The sequence below is a fragment of the Xyrauchen texanus genome, chromosome 6, assembly GCF_025860055.1.
Source record: "Xyrauchen texanus isolate HMW12.3.18 chromosome 6, RBS_HiC_50CHRs, whole genome shotgun sequence".
Classification (NCBI taxonomy): Eukaryota; Metazoa; Chordata; class Actinopteri; order Cypriniformes; family Catostomidae; genus Xyrauchen; species Xyrauchen texanus.
The window spans coordinates 46,468,103-46,487,563 of record NC_068281.1 but is presented as its reverse complement, the minus strand read 5'-3'; the positions used below and the strand labels follow the sequence as shown (position 1 = coordinate 46,487,563).

Here is a 19,461-nt window from a genome sequence, read left to right as displayed (position 1 = left end):
TATAGATTAGTGCAACCGGAAACGCAACAACCAGACATTTTGATGCTGGGAAACCGTTTTGATACACTTTCGGAGTTGCTAACACGTTAGAGCCAGTGGGAAACAACACCACTTCCGTTGCCAAAATGCGCGCGCAACTATTTGATCACGTGGGCTGTAAAAGGGTCTATGTGCTATATGGGGAGGCTGCAGACCTGGAGTCGGCAGTTTTATGCCCCTGGCAGTTTTACGCCCCTGTTGTTCCGGATGCGTCCAGCAGGGGGAGAAGGATATACGGTGAAATAACATAATTAAATCGACGCTGGAAACTAACACATTAATAACCGTCCAGTCTATAGACGAATCTTAGCTAATCGTTTATAAATATTGCATCATTACAATACAATCAACAACTATAAATTTAGCAGATTATTTAAAATACCTCAATTCGTGTCGCTTCTAAAAGGTCTGATGCTATATAAGGTCTGTTATGATATAGGACTAGGCTCATATACTAATGTAGTCTCCCCCTACTGGACACATCAGGAACAACGGGCGTAAAACTGCCAGGGGCGTAAAACTGCCGGCTCCAGGTCTGCAGCCTCCCCCTACTCTCTATGTGTGTTGTGAAAGGCGCTATACAAATAAAATTGACTTGACTTGAGACTGCATGGTTTTCAAATGGACTTTTGTGTATCTTGCATTTTCTTTATAATTTGTTTAAGCACATTTAATTACAATTTTGTATGAAGTATTCTATATAAATAAACTTGTTTGCCTTGTTTTTATTCCTGTACAAAAAGCTGCAGCTGTCAGAGGTAATAAAACCTCAGAAAAGATTGGAAAAATTTAAAAGTATACTGTAGTAATTTTCTGTGTAGTTTCAGTTGTAAACTGAGGCTGCTCAGCATTGCCTGATGAAAATGAGACATATTGATAAAGTTGATCTTAAAGAATAAAAACATTATTTTTATACAATTCCAGGCCATCAAAATACGTTTTAAATATTTAATTAATAGCAAAGATACTATATTAGGCTAGATTTCATAATTGTTACCCCTCAGATTCCACTCTAATATTTTTTACATTATTTTATTGTTCATTATGCATGGTAGTGTGAAAGGACCTTTATTTTGAAAAATGAATGGCTATGTCGTTTTACGTCATAAAACGGCGCCGCGATTCATCGGTCCGTTGTTTTGTTTCAGGTTTGTCTTCCGCATTTAATGTGAATAAATTCAAAAGTGCTGCACAGCTTAACAAATGTGGTCCAACAACATATATATGTTATTTAAATTATTTGAGTTGGTTTATGAAGTGCTGGTCGTCGTAGATATATTTGTTTAAAGAAAGCGCGTTTACTTATTTTTCATTGCTGATTTCCGTTCAGTACATGTTGAATTAATGTATTCAGCGCGCCGGTTAATCAGATATCAGGTTGTATACAGTTGCATGTTCAAATTGTCTCCTTATATTTTATGTTTGTTGTGTATCAGACTGGTGGAGGTTCATGTGAGTTTGTTTCTTGAATAGTTTTATAATTCGGTTCTTTAAGTCCCCAATACAGGTTATGGTGTTTTAAATTTCCACCGATTACAATTTTAATAGATTTTAAAAAAGAATAATGACTAAAGATGTGTAGTGTTGCTGTGGGCCGAGAAGTCATTTATATATAAAGCACATTTAAAAACAACAGTTGGTGAGCAAAAGTGCTGTACAGTGTCAAGCATTAAAAAGCATACATACACTCACCTAAAGGATTATTAGGAACACCATACTAATACTGTGTTTGACCCCCTTTCACCTTCAGAACTGCCTTAATTCTACGTGGCGTTGATTCAACAAGGTGCTGAAAGCATTCTTTAGAAATGTTGGCCCATATTGATAGGATAGCATCTTGCAGTTGATGGAGATTTGTGGGATGCACATCCAGGGCACGAAGCTCCCGTTCCACCACATCCCAATGATGCTCTATTGGGTTGAGATCTGGTGACTGTGGGGGCCATTTTAGTACAGTGAACTCATTGTCATGTTCAAAAAACCAATTTGAAATGATTCGAGCTTTGTGACATGGTGCATTATCCTGCTGGAAGTAGCAATCAGAGGATGGGTACATGGTGGCACATCCAGGGCACGAAGCTCCCGTTCCACCACATCCCAATGATGCTCTATTGGGTTGAGATCTGGTGACTGTGGGGGCCATTTTAGTATAGTGAACTCATTGTCATGTTCAAAAAACCAATTTGAAATGATTCGAGCTTTGTGACATGGTGCATTATCCTGCTGGAAGTAGCCATCAGAGGATGGGTACATGGTGGCCATAAAGGGATGGACATGGTCAGAAACAATGCTCAGGTAGGCCGTGGCATTTAAACGATGCCCAATTGGCACTAAGGGGCCTAAAGTGTGCCAAGAAAACATCCCCCACACCATTACACCACCACCACCAGCCTGCACAGTGGTAACAATGATGGATTCATGTTCTCATTCTGTTTACGCCAAATTCTGACTCTACCATCTGAATGTCTCAACAGAAATCGAGACTCATCAGACCAGGCAACATTTTTCCAGTCTTCAACTGTCCAATTTTGGTGAGCTCTTGCAAATTGTAGCCTCTTTTTCCTATTTGTAGTGGAGATGAGTGGTACCCGGCAGGGTCTTCTGCTGTTGTAGCCCATCCGCCTCAAGGTTGTGCGTGTTGTGGCTTCACAAATGCTTTGCTGCATACCTCGGTTGTAACAAGTGGTTATTTCAGGCAAAGTTGCTCTTCTATCAGCTTGAATCAGTCGGCCCATTCTCCTCTGACCTCTAGCATCAACAAAGCATTTTCGCCCACAGGACTGCCGCATACTGGATGTTTTTCCCTTTTCACACCATTCTTTGTAAACCCTAGAAATGGTTGTGCGTGAAAATCCCAGTAACTGAGCAGATTGTGAAATACTCAGACCGCCCGTCTGGCACCAACAACCATGCCACGCTCAAAATTGCTTAAATCACCTTTCTTTCCCATTCTGACATTCAGTTTGGAGTTCAGGAGATTGTCTTGACCAGGACCACACCCCTAAATGCATTGAAGCAACTGCCATGTGATTGGTTGATTAGATAATTGCATTAATGAAAAATTGAACAGGTGTTCTAATAATCCTTTAGGTGAGTGTATTTCAAATATATATATACAGTTGAAGCCAGAGGTTTTCATACACCTGAGCCAAATACATTTAAACTCAGTTTATCACAATTCCTGACATTTAATCATAGAAAACTGTCTTAGGTCAGTTAGGATCACTATTTTATTTTAAGAATGTGAAATGTCAGAATAATAGCAGAGAGAATGATGAGCTTTTATTTCTTTTATCACATTCCCTGTGGCTCAGAAGTTTACATACACTTTGTTAGTATTTTGTAGCATTCACTTTAAGTGGTTTAACTTGGGTAAAACATTTTGGGTAGCCTTCCACAAGCTTCTCACAATTAGTTGCTCAATTGTCCATTTGGAAGACCCATTTGTGACGAGCTTAAACTTTCTGGCTGATGTCTGGAGTTGTTGCTTCAATGTATTCAAATAATTTTCCTTCCTCATGATGCCATTGTGAAGTGCACCAGTCTCTCCTGCAGCAAAGCACCCCCACAAAAATGACACCCCCATGCTTTATGTTTGGGGTGGTGATCTTCAGCCTGCAAGTTTCAACCTTTTTCCTCCAAACCTAATGATGGTCATTGGTCACATGGTCAAACAGTTACATTTTTGTTTCATCAGATCAGAGAACATTTCTCCAAATAGATCTCTGTCCCCATGTACACTTGCGAGCTATAGTCTGGCTTTTTTATGGCTGTTTTGGAGTAATGAAGGCTTTAGGTTATGTCAATATAGGACACATTTTACTGTGGATATAGATACTTGTCTACTGGTTTCCTCCAGCATCTTCAAAAGATCCTTTGTTGTTGCTCTGTGATTGATTTGCAATTTTCGCACCAAACTATGCTCATCTCTAGGAGACAGAATGCTCCTGAGTGGTGTAATGGCTGTGTGGTTCCATGGTGTTTATACTTGCATACTATTGTGTGTACAGGTGAACGTGGTAAATTCAGGCATTTGGAAATTACTCCTAAGGATGAAACAGAATTTTTGAGGTCCACAATTTTGTATCTGAGGTCTTAGCTGATTTGTTTTTATTTTCCCCATGATGTCAAGCAAAGAGCCACTGAGTTTGAAGGTAGACCTTAAAATACATCCACAGGTAAAACTCAAATTGACTCCAATTAGCCTATCAGAAGCTAATTGTCTAAAGGCTTGACATCATTTTCTGGAATTTTTCAAGCTGCTTAAAGGCGCAGTTAACTTTCTGATAGTCAATTAAAAGTGAATCAATCTGTCTGTAAACAATTTTTGGGAAAAACTACACATGTCAGTCTCAAAACTATAGTTTGCTAATATGAAATCTGTGGAGTGGTTAAAAAATTTGTTTTAATGATGTCAACCTAAGTGTATGTAAACTTCTGACATAAACTACACTGTCTGGCCAAAGAAAAAAGGTTGTTTTTGTATTTAAATAAGCAGATACTTAAGAGCCTATGATTGGATCATGATTGCAGTGATTAATATGTTTCAGCTGGCAACATATTAATTGGTAGCATAAAGATTGGACTGTGGATCAATGGAAAAAGGTTGTGTGGTTTGAAGTGTCCAGATATACCCTATTCCCAAGGGATGGGCACTTCAGGGTTAAAATGGAAGCTTATGAAGCGAAGCACCCGTCATGCATAGTGCTCATTGTACAAGGCTCTGGAGGCAGTGTTATGATCTGGGGTTACTTCAATTGGTCAGGTCTAGTCTCAGGATCATTATGCGGCAATAAAATGAAGTCAGCTGACAAACTTGAATGTACTGAATGACACGGCACAGGCATATTCAAGGAAGACAAGGCCATGATTCATTAGGCTCAAATTGTGAAAGAGTGGTTCAGGGAGCATGAGGAATGATTTTCACACATGAATTGGCCACCACAGAGTTCTGACCCCATTGAAAGACTTTGGGATGTGCTTGAGAGTGGTTCAACTCTCTTGTCATCAGTACAAGATCTCAGCCAATAATTAATGCAATTCTGGACAGAAATAAATGTTGTGATATTGCATAAAGTTGTCGAAACAATGCCATGACGAATGCGCACCGTAATCAAATCTGAAGGCAGTCCAACGAAATATTAGACTATGCAACTTTTTTTTTCGCCAGGCAGTGTGTGTGTGTGAATTTATTTATATATATATATGCACAATAAGGAGAGATACATTCTAATTCAAGTCAAAGGCTAAAATAAATAAATTAATCTTCAGTTAGATTATTTTTTTTTAATAAAAGTAGAGGATCTATTATGCTGGGGCAAGCTGTTCCAGAGCTTAGGTGCCGCAACTGAGAAAGCCCTATCACCTTTGGACTTAAGATGAGAGTGGGGAACAGATAAGACAGTTAACAGGGGTGGTAATAAAACAGTTAACAGACATAAACTAATCATTAGGGCTGCACATTAATAGTTAAAATAATAAGGATTATTTTGCTCAAAATTATAATCCTGTTTTGATTGATTTTGTTACAAAAATATTTATATAATAATCGCAGGCTCAACTCGTGCTGTTGTTCGTGGTCATAATAACTAAATAGATAAATAAAGTATTTAATGATGTCAACGTAACTAACCTCGGACCATCACCTCATGATATCTACACTGTCTAAATTACTCTGTGAAGAATCAGCACAATACAGCCACATGTTTTTTGACCATTTATACAAATGTAATTCCTTAAATATTACATTAATCACTAAGAATATATGCCATTGTGAAAAAAAACACTGGAGACCAGAAATTGAAACAGTAGAATCGCAAGTGATATGGAACTGAACATAATTACACACCTTAGAACATCTGTAAACCAATCAGAATCAAGCATTCAACAGATCTGTGATATAATAGGAAATAAACTGACCTTGTTTTGTACACTGGCACTGTTATATTAATTTAACAATGCATTTGGTCATTTGGAAACAGTTCTCTGAAGTCCTATGAAGAAGAATGAGAGACATTGAGTAAAATATTGCAATACATCGCAGTTATGAATTATAACATACCAAAAATAAAGAATCGCAATAATATCGTAGCGTGACCTACATATCGATATAATATCGTATCACCAGTTACCTTGTGATTCCCTCCCCTACTAGCTAGATGTATCCTTCACAGACCATATAGTGGCTAATTTAACCCACTAAATGTCCACCCTGAGCATAAATCAAAGCCTTCTGTTGGTTAAAAAATTGCACAAGGCTAAATCGTGATTTTGATTGTAAATTGATTGTGCAGCATTATTAGTGAAATATATTCCAACAATCTCTGAAGTCCTTTATGTTTCATTTTTATCAGTTATGTATGCCCTGATAAGTGTCTGTGCTAATGAGGCTGACTGATTGTAAGCTTTTACCCATGAGAATTAAAGAAGCTGTGCATTTTTTTTATTTTTTTATTCTTATTTCTGTCTGTTTTTGTTACTATTATTTATTTGTGATTCTGAATTTATTAAACTTGCAATAATGTGGGGGCTATCAAAGGAAGTTTTGAAATGCAAGTATAAAATTACATTAATGGATTAAAATAAGTAAATGTGAGGATAAATACAGAAATGTAATGAGTAATGCAGAGAAGCTTAAAGGTGTTAATGCAGAACATTTAAAAATTCTGACTTTCTTTTAATGTTGGCAGGTCTGGTCATCACTACCACACAGTGATTATGAATCCACTACCATATCAATTCAGCAATAAATGCTCTGAATATTCCTGTCATCTTTGAATTGAAGAAGAGTTTCCAGAAGTGCAGGACAAACTTCAAGTGTGTCAACAATTTCTGACGTACTACTGCAAAGATGGATTTTATTAAAGAGGAGCGAGAGGACATGGGTTATCCAGAACCACGCATAGAGAAAAATGAAGAAACTGAGGAACAAATAGGTTTGTGTCCATTCTTGTTTTTATTGTTGATTACTTAGGAGTGATTTGAGTGTCTCAGACTCCATTTACACCTGGGATTAAGATGTGTGTCAGGGGATCTGATAACAAGAGGTCAGCACTATATAAAGGTGAAAAATGGGTCACAATTGGATCACAAAAACCACATAAGGAGTTGGGGTGTAAATTGCTATTTTCATCACGATACAATCTTGAAACGATTCTCTTAGCCAGCGATCCGATGTTCGCCAATACCTCAAAGTCTGCCGCGATGCAATTTTGATTCGATCTGATTCAGGGACCTTAGATCGATATCACGATATTATGTGCCTATTTTACACAATCAATTACATATATTATCTCACAAATGCTACCAAAATATAATTAGAACATTTTATTGAGCTCTCTAAAAAGTGCAAATCCAGTATCCACATCCATCCACAATAAATAAATAAAATAAAATACAGAAAAATAAATATTAAAAATAAAGTCACATACATATAATGATTAATCGTTTGAAAAGGAAAACAATGAAAATTGGTCAGTGAAATTTGCATGCCATTCTCCTGGACATACAAGTATATAAGGAGCTGGAATGCAATCACTCATTCAGGTTTCGCACTGAGGAGCCGAGACAAGGTCCCGGCCATTTCAGCGGGTAGTTCAGTGTTGTTTAGTGTCATGTCTCATTCCCTCTATCAGAAAATGGAGGTTACATTAGTAACCATGACGTTCCCCTTCTGTCACTCACTCGACTTTGTGTCGATGTAGTGACACTAGGGGTCCCTATGGAAAATGCCACAACTACTGAACTGTGTTAAGTGGACTGGCGGTGCGAGACGGGCAGAGCTCTGTGTGCCTCTTAGCCAGCGCACCAGGTCATCACGTAACTACCCCCAATGCACTTGTAGTCATCAAATGGTCACCCTCACCTCAAAGACAAGTCATCTGCTCAAAAAATAAGAATCACAGACCCAGCTGTGGCCTCTTCTCTTTTTACTCCCCAAAAAGGAACAAAATCATTCAGCTGGGGGCCATATAAGGTCCACGGCATGGGGTGTCCCTCCAAAGAGGAGGACACTGTGGAGACCACACCCTGCCTGGAGAGGGGGGCTTTAGAGTGGGAATATGTCACATAGACTTGCTGAGTCCGGTCGGAAGCACGTCATTGGGAGGAGTCCCGTGGTAGACCAGAAGGGGGAGGAGTTACTACAAGCACGATGACCGGGACAGAGAGGCCTCTGCCCAAGGAAGACGTGGTTTACCGATGGGGAAACCCTTTTGCAGAAAATACAACACATGGGGTTATCAACAGGATAACCAGCGCATGTGGAGTACCTATCCTAGTACAGGGCCCAATGGACACACGTACTGGGTCAGTGGCGAGTTTTTGAGACTTACCTGTTACTTAATGAAACCGGCTCAACCCGGAGGTTGTAGAACCTCACAAAGGTGTTAGGTGTTGCCCAGCCCGCTGCTCTACAAATTTCTGCAAAAGAGGTGCCGTTGGTCAGAGCCCAGGAGGCCGCTATAGCCCTGGTAGAATGGCGCGCAGCCCTGCAGGGAGAGCGCCTTTAACTCAGCAGACTCAAGGGGCTCAAATGGAGCTCATCGTAGGCCACGAAGGACCACAGAGAGGTCCCACAAGGGAACGAGGCGTGGTCTGTGGGGGTTTAACCTCCTCGCGCCTTTCAGGAACCTGACAATCAAGTCGTGCTTCCCTAAATACTTACCGTCTACAGCATTGTGATGTGTCGATATAGCGGCAACATACACTTTCAAGGTGTAGGGTGACAGCCACCCCTTCAGCCTCTCTGCATTGATCCGACTGCGCATCTCTGGGGTCTTCGCATCAGGAAGAACACCACTTAGCGAACAGATGCCACTTCAGGTCATTCAGGAGGCTCGTCGAGGGAGCCCTGGCCTGAGTGATCGTGTCTACCACTGCAGGTGGTAGGCCACTTAGGTCTACCACGTCCCGTCCAAGAGCCAGACGTGGAGATTCCAGAGGTCTGGTTGCGGGTGCCAGATGGTGCCCTGTCGCTGAAAAAGAGGTTCCTTTCTCAGGGTAATTCGCCAGGGGTGGTAATGTCGCGAGGAACGTGAGATACCAAGTCTGGGTGGGCTCTATCGCGGCCTTCCGCAGGAGGGAGGTGGTCTCCGCTCGCAAGGCAGCAGTGTTCTTGCCTCTCACCGCAGTGAAGTGGATGCCGTTGACCCTAGGCGTATGACTGCTCCTTCATTAGTACAGGATCAGGACAACCTTCGTGCAGACTACCTTTGTGCAAGGGCATGTAGGGCGGAGGCGGTGCGTCCAGCAGCACCGTAGTCCTTAGACGACGTAAGCTTACAGGCGTTGGACGGGAGCCTCGGACGACTCCGCCAGGTTTCGGCACTCTGCGGGCTCAAGTGCACTGCGACCGCCTGATCCACCTGAGGAATCGCGGAGTACCCCCTTGCCGCCCCACCATCGAGGGTAGTGAGAGCAGAGGAGTTCGCTAATCGGGTTCTTGCAGTAAATGCTGTGGATGTCCGATCGTGCCTTGTGCCTCATAGAGTAAATCTCTCCTTAAGTTTCCAGCAGTTCCACCATCTATGGAAACCAAAGCTGGTTGGGTCATTTTGGCACAACCTATAACACTGTTTCCTGACCCAGCCTGATTTTGCACAGCACTTTGTTTATCAAGACAATATGGGAAAAGGGCATATTTGCGTTTCACTGCTGGTCATTTGTGAGCTAAGGCACTTGTTTTCACAACGGAGCCTGGCTCTGTGAGTACCACATCTGACTGTTTGTGACTGTGTATAAACCCTGCAGGGTTTTTCATCCAAAAAAAATGAATACCAGACTGTAAATACACGTCCCTTTAGGGCATAAAGGTGCAATATGGAGATTTCACTGTTCTGCCTGCGGATGCCATCCCATGGCTAAAAGAGTCCCTTTAGCGGGATTATTTGAGGCAGAGCGGTCTGTTTGCAAGTTTAGAAAACCAAGGCTGGTTGGGCCATTTCGACACAATACCTCGTCTGATTTAGCAAATTTTTTGTATCAGATTTATAAAGGAAGAAACTTATAATTTTGTTTTTTCTTTTTCATAAGTTAAGGCGCTCAAACCCAAAGGAGCTTGGCACATGGAAAAAGTTTGAACTGCATGGACTGATTTAAAGTGTTTTGTCACCACAAGGGAAGATTCAAATTCAATACTGAACCCCACTGATTTCCTTTCTGGTGTAATTTGTAAAGGTCACCACTGACGTGTTGTTCATTTGAATCACACCTCACACTAATACCAGAGTTCTGATTGTAATAAATTCAGAGACAGAAATACTGCCAGTTATTTTAGGCATTTTATATGCTATTTTAGTCTTATTGGACTTGTTTGTGGCAATCATACAGTGTTTGATCACCACCACTGTGTCAGAGTGTGCACCTCCTCTCTGTAGGCTGTTTCATCATTGTCAGTGATCAGACCTACCACCGTTGTATCATCAGCAAACTTGATGGCATTGGAGCTGTAAGTTGCCACACAGTCATGTGTGTACAGGGAATACAGGAGTGGGCTGAGAACACAGCCCTGCAGGGCTCTAGTGTTGAGGAGATGTTGCTGCCCATTCTAACCACCTGGCGTCTGCCTGACAGAAAGTCATGGATCCAGCTGCACAGCGAGCTGTTTAAGCCCAGAACCCGGAGTTTCTCATCAAGCTTGGAGGGCACTTTGGTGTTGAATGTTGTCTACGTGATCAAAACAGTCTTGTAGCATAGAATCTGATTGGTCCGACCAGCACTGGATCATTCTGAGGGCAGGTGCTTGCTGTTTCAGTTTCTGTCTGTAAGCCTGATAGGCTTTTGTGACAATGCGTCATACAGATATTTAGCTCGACTAGAAAAATTTCAACTCAAATCAAATCAAATCAAATCACTTTATTGTCACACTACCATGTACACAAGTGCAACAGTAGGTGAAATTCTTGTGTGCAGTTCCGAGCAACATAGCAGTCATGACAGTGACGAGACATATACCAATTACAATAAACAACATACTTACACAAAACAATTTACATATCAAATGTACACATACTTACACAAAACAATTTACAAATCAGATGTACACATACTTACACAACACAATAATTATATACAATGCAGAATATAGAACAGAATATACAATACAATACAATAAGTGGGAGTATATGAAATATATATGTGTATATATATATATATAGCAGTTGTATTGAGGAGAATATGTTGACAGTCCAGTGTGAGATTATAGATTAATAAAGTGCAGTGCTATTTATTGATCCTGATAGATCAAGAGTTCAACAGTCTGATTGCTTGGGGAAAAAGCTATCATGTAGTCGGCTGGTGCGGGTCCTGATGCTGCGATACCGCCTGCCTGATGGTAGCAGTGAGAACAGCCCATGACTTGGGTGACTGGAGTCTCTGATGATCCTCCGAGCTTTTTTCACACACCGCCTGGTGTATATGTCCTGGAGGGAGGGAAGCTCACCTCCGATGATGTTCCTGGCAGTTCGCACCACCCTTTGCAGGGCTTTGCAGTTGTGCGCGGTGCTATTGCCGTACCAGGCGGTGATGCAGCCAGTCAGGATGCTCTCTACAGTGCTGGTGTAGAACCGTGTGAGGATGTGGTGGTTCATTCCAAACTTCCTCAGCCGTCTCAGGAAGAAGAGGCGCTGGTGAGCCTTCTTCACAACGGCCTCAGTGTGGACGGACCATGTGAGTTCCTCAGTAATGTGGACACCGAGGAACTTGAAGCTGCTGACTCTCTCCACCGGTGCTCCATTGATGGTGATGGGGCTGTGTTCTCCGTCTTTCTTCCTGAAGTCCACAACAAGCTCCTTGGTTTTACTGACGTTGAGGGAGAGGTTGTGCTCCTGACACCAGCGTGTCAGAGTGTGCACCTCCTCTCTGTAGGCTCTTTCATCATTGTCAGTGATCAGACCTACCACCGTCGTATCATCAGCAAACTTAATGATGGCATTGGAGCTATGTGTTGCCACACAGTCATGTGTGTACAGGGAATACAGGAGTGGGCTGAGAACACAGCCCTGCTGGGCTCCAGTGTTGAGGGTCAGTGATGAGGAGGTGTTGCTGCCCATTCTAACCACCTGACGTCTGCCTGACAGGAAATCCAGGATCCAGCTGCACAGCGAGCTGTTTAAGCCCAGAGCCCGGAGTTTCTCATCAAGCTTGGAGGGCACTATGGTGTTGAATGCTGAGCTGTAGTCTACAAACAGCATTCTCACATATGTGTTCCTTTTTTCCAGGTGGGAGAGAGCAGTGTGTATTGTAGATGCAATGGCATCATCAGTGGAGCGGTTGTTGCGGTAGGCAAACTGCAATGGGTCCAAAGAGGGGGCAGAACAGAGCAGATGTGATCTCTGATTAACCTCTCGAAGCATTTGCTGATGATGGGGGTCAGAGCAACAGGACGCCAGTCATTTAAGCATGTGATTATAGCTTGCTTCGGTACAGGCACAATGGTTGATGTTTTGAAGCATGTGGGGACTACAGACAGGGAGAGGGACAGATTGAAAATGTCCGTAAAAACACCAGCCAGTTGATTCGCGCGACGCTCTGATGACGCGGCCCGAATGCCGTCTGGACCCGCGGCTTTACGGATGTTCACCCGTCGGAATGATCGGGTTACATCCACAACAGAGACGGAGAGTGAATCAACCTCTGTAGCGCCAGCAGCGAAGTGCTCTCTCCGCGAGGGCGGTGTTACTGTCCTCAAAACGAGCATAAAATGTATTAAGTTCGTCCGGGAGAGATGCAGCGGTGTTCATGGCGGAGACTTTATTCCGCTTGTAGTCCGTGATTGTGTTAATTCCCTGCCACATACTTCTAGAGTCAGTGGTGTTGAACTGGCCTTCAAGCTTGTGCCTGTACTGGCGTTTAGCTGCACTGATAGTGTTACGGAGGGCATAACTGGCTTGTTTACGCTCCTCCGTGTTAGGAGAATTAAAGCGGAGGTCCGCGCAGTGAGTGCCGCGCAACATCGCCGTTAACCCATGGTTTCTGGTTGGGGTATATCCGTATAGTTTTGGTCGGAACAACGTCCTCTACGCACTTCCTGATGAAACACGCTACGCTGTCAGCGTAAACCTCGATGTCGTCATCAGAGGCGGACCGGAACATCTCCCAGTCCGCGTGATCAAAACAGTCTTGTAGCGCAGAGTCTGATTGGTCCGACCAGCACTGGATCGTTCTGAGGGTGGGTGCTTCCTGTTTCAGTTTCTGCCTGTAAGCGGGCAGAAGCAGAACGGAAGAATGGTCCGATTTGCCAAATGGGGGCGGGGAGGGATTTGTAGCCTTCCCGGAAGGGAGAGTAACAATGATCCAAAACCCGGTCCCCTCGTGTGTTGAACTTTATGTGTTGGTGGTATTTTGGGGCGATTGCTTTGAAGTTGGCTTTGTTAAAGTCCCCGGCAACAATGAACGCAGCCTCAGGGTGCGCGGTTTCCTGCTCACTTATACACCCATACAGTTCCCTGAGTGCCCGGTCTGTGTCGGCTTACTGGGGGATGTACACAGCTGTGATGATAACCGCTGTGAATTCCCTCGGCAGCCAGAATGGTCGACACAGAAGCATGAGATATTCCAGATCAGGAGAGCAAAAGACTTGATGAAATGTACGTTCCTCTGATCACACCATGTTTTGTTGATCATAAAACATACACCACCACCTCTGCTTTTACCAGAGAGGTCTTTCGCTCTGTCCGCTCGGTGCACGGAAAAGCCCGTGATTTCGATGGCCGAGTCTGGAATCTCCGTAGACAGCCAGGTTTCTGTAAGGCACATAACGCAGCAGTCCCTCGTCTCTCGTTGGAAAGAGATCCGTGCTCTCAGCTCGCAGAGTTTGTTGTCCAGAGACTGAACATTTGCCAGTAGTATACTGGGTAGCGGGGGTCGATTTGCACGACGTCTTACTCTGATGAGAACGCCGGCTCGTTTTCCTCTTTTCCTTCTGCGTTTTCCTCTTTTCCTCACACGAATGAAGCGATTTCGCTTCGCGGTATTCGCTTCATTTGCGCAGCCCGCCGCAAATTCACGTGTATTCGCTTCTTTGCATTGACTTTGTATGTAATCTCGCTGCGCGAACCGCTCGATTCACGTCATATGTGAACACACCATAAGAGAGCCAGTGAGCATTCCAGCTGAGAAGAGACCAGAGAAAATTCCATTTTATTCTATTGAACGCTTCCTTGATTGATTAAATTAATTATTTTCCTCAAAATTCTACAAACAATACCCCATAATGACAACGTGAAAGAAGTTTGTTTGAAATCTTTGCAAATTTATTAAAATTAAAAACAGAAAGAAAAATCACATGTACATAAGTATTCACAGCCTTTACCAAAACACTCAAAATTGAACTCAGGTGCATCCTGTTTCCACTGATCATCCTTGAGATGTTACTACAACTTGATTGGAGTCTACCTGTGGTAAATTCAGTTGATTGGACATGATTTGGAAAGGCACACACCTGTCTATATAAGGTCCCAGAGTTAACAGTGCATGTCAGAGCACAAGTCCAAGGAGACCTCCGAGACAGGATTGTATCGAGGCACAGATCTGGGGGAAGGGTACTGGAAAATTTCTTCAGCATTGAAGGTCCCAATGAGCACAGTGGCCTCCATCATCCGTAAATGGCAGCAGTTTGGAACCACCAGGACTCTTCCTAGAGCTAGCCGCCCGGCCAAACTGAGCGATTGGGGGAGAAGGGCCTTAGTCAGGGAGGTGACCAAGAACCTGATGGTCACTCTGACAGTGCTCCAGTGTTTCTCTGTGGAGAGAGGAGAACCTTCCAGAAGAACAACCATCTCTGCAGCACTCCACCAATCAGGCCTGTATGGTAGAGTGGCCAGACGGAAGCCACATGACAGCCTGCCTGGAGTTTGCCAAAAGACACCTGAAGGACTCTCAGACCATGAGAAACAAAATTCTCTGATCTGATGAATCAAAGATTGATCTCTTTGGCCTGAATGGCAAGCGTCATGTCTGGAGTAAACCTCAAAACCTGGCCAATACCATACCTACATTGAAGCATGGTGGTGGCAGGATCATGCTGTGGGGATGTTTTTCAGTGACAGGAACTGGGAGATTAGTCAGGATCGAGGGAAAGATGAATGCAGCAATGTACAGAGACATCCTTGATGAAAACCTGCTCCAGAGCGCTCTGGACCTCAGACTGGGGCAAAGGTTCATCTTCCAACAGGACAGCGACCCTAAGCACACAGCCAAGATAACAAAGGAGTGGCTACGGGACAACTCTGTGAATGTCCTTGAGTGGCCCAGCCATAGCCCAGACTTGAACCTGATTGAACATCTCTGGAGAGATCTGAAAATGGCTGTGCACCGACGCTCCCCATCCAACCTGATGGAGCTTGAGAGGTCCTGCAAAGAAGAATGGGAGAAACTGCCCAAAAATAAATGTGCCAAGCTTGTAGCATCATACACAAAAAGACTTGAGGCTGTAATTGGTGCCAAAGGTGCTTCAACAAAGTATTGAGCAAAGGCTGTGAATACTTATGTACATGTGATTTTTTTTATTTATTTTTTTTTATTTTTTTTTTTAATACATTTGCAAAGATTTCAAAAAACTTCTTTCACATTGTCATTATGGGGTATTGTTTGTAGAAGTTTGAGGAAAATAATAAATGTAATCAATTTTGGAATAAGGCTGTAACATAACATAATGTGGAAAAAGTGAAGCGCTGTGAATACTTTCCGGATGCACTGTATGTAAACTTCTGACCCACTGGAAATGTGATGAAAGAAATAAAAGCTGAAAGAAATAATTATATCTACTATTATTCCGACATTTCACATTCTTAAAATAAAGTAGTGATCCTAACTGACCTAAGACAGGGAATGTTTTCTATGATTAAATGTCAGGAATTGTGAAATACTGAGATTAAATGTATTTGGCTAAGGTTTATGTAAACTTCTGACTTCAATTATATATTAAACTCCATATCAAAGCCATATCATCAGCATATTTAAAAAGATTAAAATGTGGGTCAGATCCTGACTTAATTGGAATAGAGACAAAATAATGCTGGTAATAGGACACCATAGGGACCAGTATATTAACAAGACCTTTGTCTTTCATATCGCTGAACTGATTTTCTTAATTTCTGATTTCACATTTGTTGAATTTGTTGACCATTGACATGAAATTACATAATCAAACATAAATATGTTTCTTTTAGGCCTGATGGAAGTCAAAATGGAAAGTCAAGTATGGAATGGTGTGGAGGAGAAACATTGGTATCAGGAACCTAGGACATCCATAACTGAAGAAAAATCAGTTAGTTGCTCACAGACTGAAAATAATTCCTCACAACAAACAAGTCAAAGGACAAGAACCACAAATTCTTTCACATGTCCTCAGTGTGGAAAGAGTTTTGGACAAAAAGGACACCTTACCAGTCATGTGAGAATTCACACTGGAGAGAAACCTTTCACATGTCCTCAGTGTGGAAAGAGTTTCTCACAGAAAGAAAACCTTAAAAGGCACATGGGAGTTCACACTGGAGAGAATCCTTTCACATGTCCTCAGTGTGGAAAGGGTTTCACACGTAAATTTATCCTAAAGGAACACATAAGAATACACACTGGAGAGAATCCTTTCACATGTCCTCAGTGTGGAAAGAGTTTCAGACAAAAAAAAACCCTTAATGTCCACATAAGAGTTCACACTGGAGAGAGGCCTTTCACATGCCATCACTGTGGACAGACATTCAAATATTTAAATAATCTTCAATGTCATATTCTCTCTCAGCACACTGGAGCAAAGTCATTTAACTGTGATCAGTGCAATGAAAGTTTTAACTTGGAATCAAACCTGAAGAAACACCTGAAAATTCACAAAGACCCCCATTTGTGCTCTTTTTGTGGAGAGAGTTTTTCATGCCCGCACCGTTTCAAAAATCACCAGAAAATTCATACTAGTGGGAAAGCTCATGTGTGCCCTGAGTGTGGCGATGCCTTTGCAGGAGCCGGCAACTTCAAGATGCACCAAAGAATCCATATTCAAGAAAAACCTTATAAGAGTTTACAAATTGTATAGAGTTTCACTCATTCAGGAGTATTGAAAATAGTATTCTCTCCAGCCTTCTGTAGAGTTTCACCACATCAAGTACCCAATCAACTCATTTTAAAAAAGCATTGTGGAAAAATGTCTTCATAAGCTCCTCTTCGGGTTTATTTTTAGGTCCAATGCTTTAAACGGGGAATTTCAGGTATACCTAAAGATAAATGAACTTGCTCTTTTGGTAGAAATTCTAGTTTTTATGAATCATTTCTTTAATGATGGGAAGTAGTAGTAATAGAAATATATATTATTGCAATGTCTCCTTTCAGTTTAATTTCTGTTTCATGTTGTTCACTGTTGATAGATGCTGATGAATTTGAGAATGGAACAGACTAATCTTACTGTGTTGATGAAACAAAAATACATGGATATGAATTTTGGTTATTCTAGTATTCCTTTTAAATTTTGCTTTAATTGGGCATGTCTTTTATTGTATCACGGAATTATCAGGGAATTTCAAAATTGCAATAAATTGTTAAAAGTCATGAAAATTTCCATTGTGAATGTAAACTGCTCAGCCATTTTTTTTTCTTTTCTTTTTGGAGGCACAAATAAGTGTAATTGTATTATCAAGTAAACTGTATAATATGTGTAATCTCTTAATTCCAAGGATTGGTGGGCTACTTGGCATGGAATTCCTCCCCAACAATCTCAATAAAATTCATTTAAAAACCTTTAGTTTTAGTTTTTTAACAGCTAGAAAAGTTCAAAAGTGTGGAAACCCCATTTCCAAGGTCACTACAACGTACTTGATAGATTGCTGATTGCAGAAATGCACTGAGAAAAGAAGATTCTACACTGAAATCACTCAGAGACTATTATCTATGACCATGTACACAATGCAATTGAATATGTTTGACACTCTCCTTTTTAGTGCTTAATTCTCTCATGTGCACAGTTCAGTAATTTGGTGTAAAATGGTGTAACAACCACTTTTAACAACCAAATTAACTCCCCAAAAATGCAGGGGGTTGCACAACATTTTCATAAATTCCATGTTGTGTGTACAGACTCTTTTTCTCTGCAGAAATTTGGGAGTGACAACCGCATTAAATGTGGAAGTAAATCCTCTAAATTTGAATTTTGAGTGTGTACAGAATACAGGATTTTCTCCTGAAATTGTGGTGATTGACGAGAGATAACGATTGCAATGCTTCACCATCTCATGCCTGTGAACAAGAAACATGGATACCATCAGATAGCATTTTGTGTTTATTTACCAAAGAAATGTAGAATTGAGTGAGAAGATAATTGAGGTCCGGAGACAGAAAGTGGCAAGTTCAAGCAATTTACCCCATTAAATTGTGAGCTGTTGTTTGTCAGATTTGAGGAGAGTGAAGATCAACGCTTAGTCTGCCTGGTCCTCAGTGGCTGTAGCTCACATCACTATCTGCCAAGCGACCAACAACATTTAGTCTGTCTAACTCCCTGTTACCGCCAATGACCAGTCCCCAGCCCTCTGGGGTTGTCCAGTGTTTGTGTTTGTATTCCTGTCCAAACATCTGCTGCTATCAGAGGAATTTAGAACAGATTGGGACATTTAAAAAGTCTATTGTACCTTTAAAGGAAAATAACTTTAATTTTGAATCGCCTTACGGTTTGTTATTGTGACATCATAAAGCGGCGATTCATCGGTTTGTTGTGTTTCAAGTTTGTCTTCACCATTTAATGTGAATAAATCAATATGAAACATTCAAAAGTGCTTCAGAGCTTTACAACTGTGTCCCAGATAGATGTAAATGTTACTGAAATCATTTTGCGTTGTTTTATGAAGTGCTGATCATATTAAATGTGTTTGTGTAAAGTGCATTTACAGATTTAGTTTTTACTTTCCGTCAATAAATGTTGAGATTACTTGAATGAATGTATTCAGTGTGTCGGTTTAGCAGAGATCTGGTTACATACAGAGTTACATGAACACATTTTCACTTTTTATTTGTGGTTGATGTATTTTTTTCAAAAGAGCCAAAGCACAAACGAATAATTTACTATATTAAAAAAACAAAGTTTTTCAATCAAATAAAATGTTATGCCCATAGACTACTCAAAAACAAACAAATATGCAACAATTAATAGGTAATATGTTGCAATATGGACTGTGTTTCTTCTCAATCCACACTTGTGAGCAAGTGTGGATTGAGATTATGGGGGGTGGACCTCTGATCCTCTTGGTCTGCACTTATATAGTGCTTTTTTTAAACTTAGAGGTTACCAAAGTGCTTTACATAGTGTCCCAATCACCCATTCAAACACACTCAAACACCAATGGCGGCAGAGCTGCCATTGGGAGCAACTTGGGGTTCAGTGTCTTGCCCAAGGACACTTTGGCATGTGGAGTCATGTGGGCCGGGAATTGAACCACCAACACT

The 19,461-nt window shown here is 41.6% G+C and overlaps 3 protein-coding genes across 5 annotated transcripts in view; 2 read left to right on the top strand and 1 right to left on the bottom strand.

Annotated features, from left to right (window-relative positions):
- LOC127644551 (gastrula zinc finger protein XlCGF57.1-like) overlaps window positions 1-19,461 on the bottom strand; it is a 532,867-nt gene that overhangs the window by 422,501 nt on the left and 90,905 nt on the right. The window lies entirely within an intron of this gene.
- Window positions 1,151-18,716, top strand: LOC127644562 (gastrula zinc finger protein XlCGF8.2DB-like). Of its 2 annotated transcripts, XM_052127787.1 has the most exons (3): window positions 1,151-1,187; window positions 6,729-6,974; window positions 16,209-18,716. In XM_052127787.1, exons 2-3 carry the CDS (start codon window positions 6,890-6,892, stop codon window positions 17,066-17,068), a joined length of 945 nt encoding a protein of 314 aa, XP_051983747.1. In that variant the 5' UTR covers window positions 1,151-1,187; window positions 6,729-6,889; the 3' UTR covers window positions 17,069-18,716. The 2 variants fall into 2 exon arrangements, with proteins under 2 accessions (XP_051983747.1, XP_051983748.1); XM_052127788.1 differs by lacking the exon at window positions 1,151-1,187 and having other exon boundaries at window positions 6,672-6,974.
- Window positions 6,809-19,461, top strand: part of LOC127644572 (gastrula zinc finger protein XlCGF7.1-like) — a 224,837-nt gene continuing 212,184 nt past the window's right edge. Inside the window, exon 1 of the mRNA XM_052127805.1 lies at window positions 6,809-6,827. The gene's annotated coding sequence lies outside the window, so the exon portion shown is untranslated. The remainder of the gene's footprint in view (window positions 6,828-19,461) is intronic.